This window comes from Sciurus vulgaris, assembly GCF_902686455.1.
Source record: "Sciurus vulgaris genome assembly, chromosome: 8".
Taxonomy (NCBI): Eukaryota; Metazoa; Chordata; class Mammalia; order Rodentia; family Sciuridae; genus Sciurus; species Sciurus vulgaris.
Window position 1 is genome coordinate 31,452,478 of NC_136468.1, and position 12,504 is coordinate 31,464,981.

General features: G+C 37.6%; 1 protein-coding gene across 6 annotated transcripts in view; it reads left to right on the forward strand.

Annotated features, from left to right (window-relative positions):
• Positions 1–12,504, forward strand: part of AASS (aminoadipate-semialdehyde synthase) — a 60,158-nt gene that overhangs the window by 19,163 nt on the left and 28,491 nt on the right. For all 6 annotated transcript variants that reach the window (XM_079149842.1, XM_079149843.1, XM_079149841.1 and 3 more), the window contains 7 exons: positions 72–139; positions 247–393; positions 1,308–1,386; positions 1,504–1,631; positions 5,285–5,433; positions 7,627–7,749; positions 8,116–8,227. In XM_079149842.1, coding sequence (XP_079005968.1) covers positions 72–139; positions 247–393; positions 1,308–1,386; positions 1,504–1,631; positions 5,285–5,433; positions 7,627–7,749; positions 8,116–8,227 — 806 coding nt within the window. The remainder of the gene's footprint in view (positions 1–71; positions 140–246; positions 394–1,307; positions 1,387–1,503; positions 1,632–5,284; positions 5,434–7,626; positions 7,750–8,115; positions 8,228–12,504) is intronic.

Consider the following 12,504-nt stretch of genomic DNA (forward strand, 5'->3'; position numbering starts at 1 on the left):
AATTTATTTTGTACATTGATATTCAATGTCACTCAATTAATGGTCTTTCTGTTGGTCTGATTCTACAATAGGGATGATCAACATTTTACATGGAATGGGTTTAAGGCTTCTTGCTTTGGGACACCACACACCTTTTATGGTGAGAGATATTTCTTTTGTTTATTTTTTTTAAACATACATAACATTTTAAGAATAGGAAAATATGTCAGCTACTAGACTAACTTGATCGCATGTGCTTGCTTTCAGCATCTTGGCATGGCTCATAACTACAGGAATAGCAGCCAGGCCGTGCAAGCTGTCCGTGATGCTGGCTATGAAATATCACTGGGTTTAATGCCAAAGTCAATAGGTCCCTTAACATTTGTGTTTACAGGGACTGGTAATGTATCCAAGGTAAATTTCACCCGTCTTCCTTCTGTAAAATGATCAGAAACTCTGAAGTTGGGCATTTTGTGGATATTTCAATTAGAATGAATGGACATTCTATTTTCAGTTCTTCTAATTATCTACATATTTTTCTTATAGCAAGGAACAATAATGATCCAAACATTTCTTTGCTTTTAGTTGATTCTGAGCTATCAGAGGTTTGGAATACTCTTTCTTTCTCTCCTCTCTATCTCTCCTCCATTTTCCCTCCCTTTCTTCCCTGAAATACTAATTGTTAAGTGTGTAACACTGTTCTTAGGGAGATTTATTTTTCCTTCATCACTGAAATGTCTAAGAGTTTGGGGGTAACTCTAGGACATAACATTTTTCAAGACTACTTGACATTTTTTGCCAGTAAGCTATTAGGAAGAGTAATTCAAGACTGGAATTAATACTTCCTCTTGAGGTGGTTTTTAGAATATATTTGTAATTTCCCAAAGAAACTTAAAATAGAAAAATAGACCTTCAGTGAAAATATTTTACAAAAAGGACATCTCTGTGAATATATTATGAGGTAGCCATCAGATTTTTTCTTCTGTAGGAAATACTTTTCCCATTTGCCATAATTTCTGCAATGGATAAAAAATTAGAAATAGAAATATTGTATTGTACCTACATTTCTACACACTATTGTTTCTTTTCTGAGTAACTTTAGTAAAAAAAAGAAGTCTAAAGCCCCTTCTAATGCATGCTTTCAAAACTGTAATAAAAGTCGGTTTGCAGGCTGTGTGCAAGAAGTTCATCTGTACTTTTATGCTGCAGCTCTGGTAGCAGGGCCAGGCAAGTTCAGCTATAAAATTGTGGGGAAAACAATTGGAATTTTTGCAGGAAACTGTGTTGGCTCTTTATATTTTAGATATTTGCTCATGCCTTATTTACAGGGAGCTCAAGAAATCTTTAATGAACTGCCCTGTGAATATGTGGAGCCCCATGAATTAAAAGAAGTTTCCCAAACTGGAGGTAAGGGGAAGGGGAAGATTGTCTTTACCTTTTTACAGTATTTGCGTTATAATGTTTTATCACCATGAGTCGTTACCATGTGTCACCCAGTTTGCTAATTTCTTTTTCCTCTGCAAGACCTCAGAAAAGTGTATGGGACGGTGTTAAGTCGACATCATCATCTTGTCAGGAAAACAGATGGTGTGTATGACCCTGTAGAGTATGACAAACATCCTGAGCGGTACATAAGTCGTTTTAATACTGATGTGAGTATCACATTCAGCTTGGGAGTTGTTGCTTATGATGCACTGTAGTTAGGTTCTCTTCAGGAGAGAAATTATGAATGTGAACATTGGTTTTCACTTCTTCATATCTCTTGCTGTGAGTCCTCCATGTATCATGAGTTGGTCTTAGGAATTGCTGGCTTTTACTGGTATTCAGAGTGGCCCTTACTTAGTGGTTTTGGGATTTCTGTGGGTATGCTCTTTGGTTTGATGTCTGTTTCTACATCAGGTCTGCATGTGCCCCAAAACTTTTAACCATTTTCTATGGATTGCTGATTCTGTCTAATCCTGGATTAGTTAGTCCTTTTGGCAAAGTACAATGTCTATTAGGTTTAGACATTGGTTTATCTCTTCTGTGGCCAAAAATTGCGATCATAAACTCAGCTTGTGCATTAGCTTTCCATTGCTATTTTAAAAAACACCAAGTACAGACTAACTTTATAAAGAATAGCAGTTTATTAAGCACAGTAGTTTGGCAGACCAAACAGCTTGGCTTGGACTCTGGCAGTGGTCCCCCTCAGCTGCATCACGTTGTGGTGGGAGAGCAAGTGTCCCTCTGTCCATGCAGCTTCTTTCCTTTCCTATAAAGCCACCAGGATTTAATCTTGGGAGCTCCACTATGTTGCCTAATCTAATCTACTCAATTGCTAAAGGCTCCTACTATAAATACCATGGTTAGATTCAGTTTCCACTCTCTGAAAAGCATTAATGTAAAATGGAGGGGTTAGACTTCTGCATGAGTTCAGAGGAATGAACCATGCTTAAACCATAGCATTCCATTTCTGGCCTACCAAACTCATGTCCTCATGTTCAGCATTTCATCCCCAGTGGTTCCAAAGGCTTAACTTGCCCAGCATTAATGCAAAGTCCCAGTTGCATTTGGAACTCATGGCAAACTCCTCCAGCTAAATACTTCCAAGACAAAATGAAAGAACAGGCCCAGGGTACACATTCTATTCCAAAAGCAGGGAACAGGCAAGCAAAAAGGGATAATTGACCTGAAGTAAGACTGAAATCCAGCAGACAGACATTAAATCCTAAAGTTCCAAACTCCAGCGAGGCAGGCACACTGGGGCCTGAGTTGGGCCCCTAGGGCCTTGGGCAGCTCTACCCAGCTGGCTTTCTTGGTCCACATGGCTGTGCTCATGAACTGCACACTGATGCCTTCAGCTCTCCATGGCTTATGTGGCATGCTGCCTATAGTTCTCCTTAGCAGCTGTTGCACATTTTGGGTTGCTCTACCTTTCTGGGGTCCCTTCTCTGGCTCTACTCCCACATCCCCAATAGGCATCATACTATTGGGGGTCCCCAGAGGGACTTCAGCCCTGCATAAAACTTTTGTCTGGTTTCCCAGGCTTTCCTTTGAAATCTCAGAGGAAGCCTTCATAATCGCATAATGCTCCACTTAAAGCACTCTCGACTTTTTCTAGCCTGCTCCTCCAAACTCTTTCAACCTCTGCCAATCAGTTCCAGAGCTTCTTAAACATATCTAGGTGTAGTTATAGTAAAAATTGCCACTCTCAGTACCCATTTTTAAAATGTTAGTTAGCTTTGCATTACTACTACAAAATACTGGAATCAACTTATTTTAAAAGAGGAAATATTTATTTAGCTCACAGTTTTAGTGGTTTAAGCGCAAGATGGGGCAACCCCATTGCTTTGGCTTCAGGTGAGGACCAATGACAGTTGACAATGGTGGAAACACATGACAGAGTGAGCACCGCCATCTTGACTTGGAGTAGAGAGAGAGAGAAGGCAGAAGACACCAAAGTCTTTTTTTCTTTTCTTTTCAATTTGTTTTTTAATTTTACAGATTGCATTTGGATTCATTGTACACAAATGGGGTACAACTTTTCTTTTCTATGGTTGTGCACGATGTAGAGTCATACCATTCATGTAATCACACGTGTACACAGGGTAATGATGTCTGTCTCATTCCACCATCTTTCATACCCTTGCCCCCTCCTCCCTCTCATTTCCCTCTACGTAATCTAAAGTTCCTAAATTCTTCTCCCCTCTTCACCCACCCCCATCCCCACTATGTATCATCATCCACTTATCAGAGAAAACATTTGGCCTTTGGTTTTTTGAGCTTGACTTATTTCACTTAGCATGATATTCTCCCAAAGTCTTTTTTACTTGGGGTACTGGGGATTGAACTCAGGGGCGCTTTACCACTGAGCTACATCCCCAGCTCTATTTTGTATTTTATTTAGAGACAGGGTCTCACTGAGTTGCTTAGAGCCTTGCTTTTGCTGAAGTTGACTTTGAATGAGATCCTCCTGCCTCAGCTTTCTGAGCCGCTGGGATTACAGGGCATGCACCTCACTGTGCCCAGCTGAAATATCCCCATTAGGGGCACACTCCAAGGGACCTACAGACCTCCAAATAGGCTCTATCTCTAAAATATTCTATCCCCTCCAACTAGTGCCATGGGTGGGGAATAAAGCTTTTAACACATGGGTCTCCTGGGGCATTCTACATCCAAACCACAGGAGCCAGCCATCTTAAAATGCACGATTGCTTACAAAGGGCCAGAGGGAGATAGTGGGGCTACATCATCATTATACAAGAGAGCTACTTACATATCAAATCCTTCTGATGGGGACCCACTGTGTTTCTAAGAAACACATTTTATTTATTTATCTATTTATTTTTGGCACTGGGGATTGAACCCAGAAGTGCTTAACCACTAAGCCACATCCCAAACCCTTTTTTATTTTTTATTTTGAGACAGAACCTCTCTAGGTTGCTGAGATAGGCCTTGGACTTACAATCTTCCTGCCTCAGCCTTCCAAGTTGCTGGGATTAAAGGCATGCACCACCACACTCAGCTTAAGAAACCCAATTTTACTTTTTATTTTGTAGCTTTTAGTCGTTAGTCACAAAGTCATCCTCTTCAAAATAAACTAACAAACTAAAAATTAAGCACACTAAAAGTGTACATGTGTATTGTGAAAACAAATGCTCTACATAATGTTTGATTCTGGCATGAAATTTAGCTACTATAGCATGGACTGCATGTTACAGAGGACTCTTACCTTCAGTTTGAGATGCTTGAGTTTCATGCAAAATGTTTGAGACTAATTTTAAACTGAAAAATTTGGAATCTAGTAAATTTCTACCCACTCATATCCCCTGTTATGGAGGTATGGTGACTGGATGTATCCTGAGACTTGTAATGACCTAGTTACCATGTATGCGGTACATTTCTCCATGGAGTTACAGATGTTATCTGATTTGATCTTCACAGCATTCTTTTGAGGAATGGGGTGTATATTATCCCCATCTAACAGGTAAGGAAAACAGAGGCCAGCAAAGTTGAGGTGGTATGATTTAGAACATCCCCACTGGTATTTGTTCTAGGTTACTTGATTTTCTGTTCTTTTCTTTGCTATGCAATGAACAAAACTATTAGTGTATTTATTATGTTCATATTTTCCTGTATAACAGGGGTAATTCTATTTTGAAATCTGGGAGGGTATTATTATCTTTGCTTCAAAAGGTTGTCATTGGCCTGGATAATAAAAACATTCATTAGAAGTAATCATTTCTCCGGGATTTTATTGATAGATAGCTCATCGTATTGAAATAGGCTATTTCCTGTTTTGTCGAACGGGGAATTTCCTTTACAGATTGCACCCTATACAACTTGTTTAATTAATGGAATCTACTGGGAACAAAACACTCCTCGCCTACTAACCCGCCACGATGCTCAAAGTCTCTTGGCTCCAGTCAAGTCCTCAGTTGCTGCTGTTGAAGGGTGCCCTGCATTACCTCACAGGTAAGGATTTTACTTCAACACTAATGGCAATTTTTGGTAGCAGTCAAAATTATAATGTTCCTACATATCAGAGAACTTGGTCGTTTATGACTGACTTGCCCTCTTAGCGTCATTTGGCACAGTTAACCCTCCCTCCTTAAAACTCTCTTCTGACTCCTGCCATTTCATAAGGATCTTGAGGGGAACCTTCTTGGAAGTCTTCCCTTGCTTCCCCATTCCCATCTCTTTCTCATGTTTTTCTTTTCTTTTTCCCTCCTAAATTCATGATCATTTATTTTCCTGTGTTTTCTTTTTCCTATGAGAACTTAATTCTCTTAAAGATAGGTATCGTTTCTTTTGGCCACAAGCACTGGGCACATTGCCTGATATAGAATAGGCATTCAAATAATTATTAAACGTTGAAGGAATGAATGAATCAACCAATCAATGTTTGTGGAACAACTTGTCTGCCTAACACTGTTAAACTAAAGAATAGAGAAGAGTAAAACGATGGATTTGCTGCTGTCAGGCATGCAGCTGCCATTAGGCCCATGATCAGAGTATGTTAAGAGCGACGATATCACCGGTTTTTAAAGAAAGTGGGAGCACTAGTAAGTGAACACCAGGGTTCTCCTCTTGGTGAGTGCAAAGCCCACAAACACAACCAGAAGATAAAAAAAGTGAAGAAAAGTTTCTTACTGCAGTTAGTAAGGAAAACACTGGGGTTAATTCCCTGAGCAAAGACAGCAAGGGTCATTTTGGGAAACTCATGTATATTCATATAGGAAAGACTTGGCATCATCATTGTATGTGAGACATGCTCAGTTTGAGGTCATCTTCCTACATTGCATGTGCAATAGATGGGATGGGAATGCCTCTGGACAGAGAAGTTAATAATATAATGAACAAAGTTAAGGTCACCTAAAAATCATGGGTCAGAATGACTTGCCAGTTTTGGCTAGTTCCTTAGAAGTTTCTCTGCAGGACCTTATCTGAAACAAAGAAAGAGATAAAAAACAACTTTGAAGTCCTGTTAACAGTCATTTAAAAGGGCAGCAGACCTCCAGGCCTATAAACATAGAAGAGTGTCCCTGGCATTACCTTTCTTGTGGCTAACACACTGGACTGTAAAGCAAGGTCTTACAGGGGAGAAATGAGGAAAAGGAGAATTTGAAGTGATAGGATGGGTAAATATGGAACCACTAAAGTATAATAAAGTATAATTATTTTTTACAGGTAATATTGGGAATATCTATCACCATTTTACTTTATTTTATTTTTTTTATTTTTACAGGCTGCATTTTGATTCATTGTACACAAAGTGAGTGGGACAGTCTATCCCTAGTATACATTTATGTAGGCATGTGGTAATTGGAGATTGTATAGGAAAATTATGACCAACCTCTAAAGGCTTTCAAATGCTGGACTAAAACTTCTGTTCATTATCTTAGAGATTTCCATGTAATTACATGTACAATTATATAGTACAGTCATTTGTATCTAGGGGGGGTTGTTTGTAGAATTCTGTGAATACCTCTATCTGCAGACACTCAAATTCCTTATATAAAATAGTGTGCACTTAGACATAACTTATACACATCTCCTATACACTTGTTATCTCTAGATCACTTATGCTCCCTAATACAATGAAAATGCTGTGTAAATAGCATATTATTGTTTGCTGAATTGTTTGGGGAATAATGACAAGGAAAGATATTTGTATATTTTGAGCAGAGGTGTAATTTCTTTTCCAAATATCTTTGAGTCTTGGTTGAATACATGGATGTGGAACCCATGATGTAGAGGGCCCACTGTACTAAGCAAATGAAAGTAGTGTATTTGAACCTGTATAAGTTATTTAGAGATAGTTAACTGGGTTAACTTTAAACAGTCTGCTGTCAATGATTTCTCTAGGGAAGGTATTTTTCACTTTTATTTAGTTTCTCATTCCCTCCTTTTCCCTTCCCTCCCTCCATTCCTCCTTTTTTTCTTTTTTCTTGTAAAAACTCAACTGTATACTGGGATGATTCTCTGTATCCCAGAACCTCACAGTGTCTTAAAGACTGAACTATAGGAAAAAGGGACCATGTGCCTGGAAAATATTTGGCATCCGCATTGAACATTGTCCCAGCTTCTTTCATTTCTACTCATTGTTAGTCTTGTTGGAAGCTTCAGAATTCCATCCTCTTGTCTAAGTACTGATATTGATTTCAGACTTGTGGCAATATGTGACATTTCAGCGGACACAGGAGGATCTATAGATTTTATGACCGAGTGTACTACAATAGAGCATCCTTTTTGCATGTATGATGCTGACCAGCATATTATTCATGACAGGTAAGTTTGTTAAAGCTGTTAGATGGTGAGAGATGAATAATAATACATCACTTCCTTACCTTGATATATGAATCCCAAAGTACTCCGTTTTACTTTTTTTATGAAGGCATACATATTTGGAGAGAGACCCTCAAGCATATTAAAATTTTTGATGGAAAAACTACATGCAAATTTGAACACTTCAATACATATATACTATTTAAGGGGGAGATGGATTACTAAAGAACGAAAAAATTTTGTTTATATTCTTAGATAATTTTGTACAGAATTACAAATACTAATGAAGCAAATATAGTGGAGGAGAAAAAGTTAGAGCTTACAAATAATGTTTTTGTACATCTGAATAGAGCATATTGCTTTTCCTAGTGTTGAAGGTTCTGGGATTCTGATGTGTTCAATTGACAATTTGCCAGCACAACTTCCAATTGAAGCTACAGAATACTTTGGAGACATGCTTTACCCTTATGTTGAAGAAATGGTAAGCACACTGGTAGGCTAGCAACATTGCTGGCTTTAAATAAAATTGTGGAGCAATCTTATGAATGTTCTGGTCTTCTGTCTCTAAGAAATCTGTTGCAAAATGAAATGCCAGCCTGTCCCCAAAGTACTTACTGATGCATTTTTATTTTACATATTCTATGTACTTGGTTCACAGAATATGTAAAGGAACAGAAGCATATCACTGCTTTCAAGCTTATTTACTTTAGTCTCTTATTACAGTTTGTTAAGGTTGTTCATGATATGAGATAAACCTTGATTTGTTATTATTATTTTTTTCAGTATTGAGGATTAAACCCAGAGGCACTCTACCACTGAAAAACATCTCCAGTCCTTTTTATTTTTTTATTTTGAGACAAGATCTTGCTAAGTTGCCCAGACCAGTCTTGAACTTGTGATCCTCCTGCTTCATCTTTGAGAGTAACTGGAATTACTACCATGTACCAGCAAGCCTTGCTTTATTTTCAAATTCTTGCTGTCCAGGTCAATTCATATTGAGGTATTCTTACTATGCTATGACTAAGAGATGTGAAAAGTAAGATATACAGAAAATCATATTGGTGTTAGCCAGTATTGCTTAGTAAAGCGACAGCTTTTGTGGCGATCTTACACTTTCTTCTGTGATCAGTGATGGACTTCTGAAATACTGTGTTTTCTAAATTCCATTTTCTTTCCCAAAGAAAGTCTCACTTTGGCATTTATCTTGTGCTTGTACCGTTGCACTTCACTTTTCTTGCTAATTGCTGTCTGCCTGTGGCAACGATTCCAGAGTTGGGAATGGTGACTCTTGCTTTTCTCACACCCTCACTCAGGTGTTCTCGGGCCAAGATGGGGCAATAGTCAGTGGAGCCAGAACAAGTCAAATTTCCAGTCTACCATCACCATCTTTGAATAACCCATGAGCTAAGAAGAAATCACAGAAAAATTTAGAAAACATTTTTAGTTCAAAAATATTAAACAGCATATCGAACTTCGTGGGGCACAGATAAAGTGGTACTATTTTCTTTTAAATAGTATTCCACTTTGACCCTTTGTTTTCTCTCTTGAAAAATGCCAGCAAGAAGATACAGCAGCCTTTGGAAAATTCAGACAGCCAGTGTTATCATGGTTGGGTGCAACATTGCATCTTCTCTGTGCCAGGCAGTGTTCAAAAAACTGGTTCCATTTTGACTCTGAATGCTCATAAGAACCCAGTCAGGAAAGTGCCATTGCTAAGCCCATTTACCAATTAAGAAACAGAAGCTTAGAGAAGTTGAGACTGTGAAGAGTTCTTGATGGGTGCTGGACCTGCGATGTGTCTTGGCGTTGGTGTTGAGGGATTAAAGTAGCAGGAGAGTACATATGCCAGGTTCTCTGGGAACTATCTACTTGCTTTTTGGCCTTGAACAGAGAACTCACTACCTTTCTGCGCCTCAGACATTTCCCTTAACAAAAGGAAGTCTGGTAATATATCACCTTAATGTCTCTGCAGTCCTAATATTCTGAAATTGTAAATGTTTAAGTGACTGTAGAGTATATGTACAGAAAAAATTAGTAAATTTTCCCAGATGCTTGCCTTTTTTGATGCTTTCCATTCATTTCCTTTTAGTTGATTTCCTTGCAAACTGAACTTCTTAATTTAGCATTTTTTAAAGTACTGACTTGCTGGTAACAGATTCTCTTGGTTACCCTTTTATTAATAGAGAATGTTTCGTATTCTCTATTATGCTAATAAGCCCACCCTGTGATTTAAAAAAAAAATCAAATATTGTATTTTCAGTTCTAGAATTGCCATATTTTGGAAGTTTTCAATTTCCTTGTTAAGAAGTTCTATCTTTTCATTTGTCTTGAGTGTATTTTTGTTTATTCTATAGAGCATAGTTATAAAAGCTACTTTATAATCTTTATTTTTGTCCTTCTTATCTGCAGGAGGAATATTCTAAGACCCTCAGTGGATACCTGAAACCCTGGATAGCACTGTTATGTTCTATGCTTTCAGTTATAGATATGTACCCATGTTAAGGGGGTTTTTGTTGTTGTTGTTTTGAGATTGGCACTTGCTATTTTTCCAGTCTAGTCTTGAACTCTGATCCTTCTGCCTTAGCCTTCTGAGCTACTGGGATTGTAGGTGTACACCACCACATTTGACTCTGACATAGTTTAATTTTTAAATCAAGCATAATAAGATATTAATAATAACAACCAGTAATGTAATAAAATAATTATAAAAATATACTATAATAGTTATATCAGTGTGTTCTCTCTTGAAATTTCTTATTGCACTCTATGTGGCCGTTTTCATGCCCATGAGATGAGATGAAGTGAGGCAAATTGCCTGGGTACTGTCATAGCAACAGACTACTACATAAGGATTACTTCAACATGAGCACGGCAGTACCACCTCAAATGATCCCATAACCAAGTCAGAGTGACCTTCAAGTGGGTAGCATACACGGTGTGGATAGAGAAGAACATGGGATGATTTCCTTCCCTGGTGGAATGAGGAAGGACAGTGTGAAATTACCTCATGTTTCTCAGAATGGTGTTCAATTTAAAACGTATGAATTGTTTATTTCAGGGATTTTCTAATATTTTCAAACTGTGATTGACTAAGGGTAGCTAAAACCATGGAAAGTAAAACCATGGATAAGGGGGCTCCATTGTATCTTACCTTACAACCTTCAGCGTGAACTTGGGATTGAACCTTGCGGATTGTGTCTTCCTTTGAGAATGGGTCATGTTTTTCTACTTGTCATAAATTGAGTGATTTGGGGCTGTGTCCTGAATGAGATAAATATTTTGCTGTGAAGAGTCTGGATTGTTATAATTCTCTGAAAAGTGTTGATTATTAATTTTTTAAAGCAATTATTTTGGTTAGAGGCTAACAATTCTATCTCCCCTGTGGAAGGGAGCAGTTCAAATAAAACTTCAGCTCTTTTATCTTTCGCTGGCAGGTCTGTAGTCTGGCCTTTGCTTCCTCAATTTAAGGTCCTTAGAGACTCAGAGAAATTTACATGGAAGCTGGGACAGTCCTTTTACTGATTCTACCTTTTTTGGTATTTATCCTTTTACACTGGAGGCTGTGGTTGCTGTGGGCCCCGTCATTGTGACTTTAAGTCAGAAAGTTGGCGCACTTTCAACATGTTTTCACCCATCACTCTGTGTGGCTTGTCCTCAAAGCAGTGCCCATATAATGGCCAACTCCATTATTGCTCTGGTGCTTTCTCCATGTTTTGATACTTCTCCACAAACTGCTGGCTACTCTTCATTCTCTGAAGCCCCCAGTGTAGTTTTTTTGTTGCTTGTGTTTTGTCCAAAGCTCATTTTTGTTATCTATAAGAATGGTGGTCTACAAGAGCTTAGTCTATACCTAAAACAAAACTCTCTGGTCCTGAACAAGTATATTGAATCAACTTGGCTCTAGCAGAGTTTTAGTGTAGCGGGAAGAGTTACTAGAGAATCTTGGCCATAAGTCATATTTTTGAAGACTAAAATTATGGAATTCAGCATAATTCTTACCTTATTAGATTAGGTTATGGAAAATATTAAGTATCAATGTGTCTTGTAGATGAATTTGGCTAATAATTTCTTGACCTATCTTTTCATTTCACTGTTATAACATCATCTTCCACTCAAAGAAGTTGTTACAAGCATTTTTAAATTCACAAATTATATCTCAAAGTTCTAAATGTAAGTTTATTTCTATTGTACTTTAGAGCACACATTTTTATTCTTGTTTGTCCTTAATAAAAATTGTCATTCACTCAGTACAGTTCATCTTGAATGGATGTTAGGAGAAAAACAAATCAGTTCCATGAATTTGCACTAAAATGTGACTGAGAATTAGTCCATGTAACTCATTATGAGAATGAGTGTATTAATAAACACAATTTTTATTATAGACAAAATATAAATACAAATTTTTAATATTATGTGAAATAGATCCATATAAAATTCAGAAGTATCACTGATAAGTGATACATAAGAGTACAACATGATAACATCACAAAGAAACCCCTGGGAACACTACATAAGTCAAAAGTAGAACATTATTAGCATCCCAGAAACCCCTGTTCTTCCCCTAGCACTATACCCTCTCTTCTTCCTAAGCGTACCCACTATCTTAACTTCTAAAGGTGGACAAGTTTTCTGTCTTTTGAAAGTCATATAGATGTTCAATGTACCAATTCATTAATCTTCTCTTTGGCTGTGTCACTTGCTGACTGAATTATTAACTTTAATTTTTAAAATTTCATAATCTAATGGAAATTTCTATTT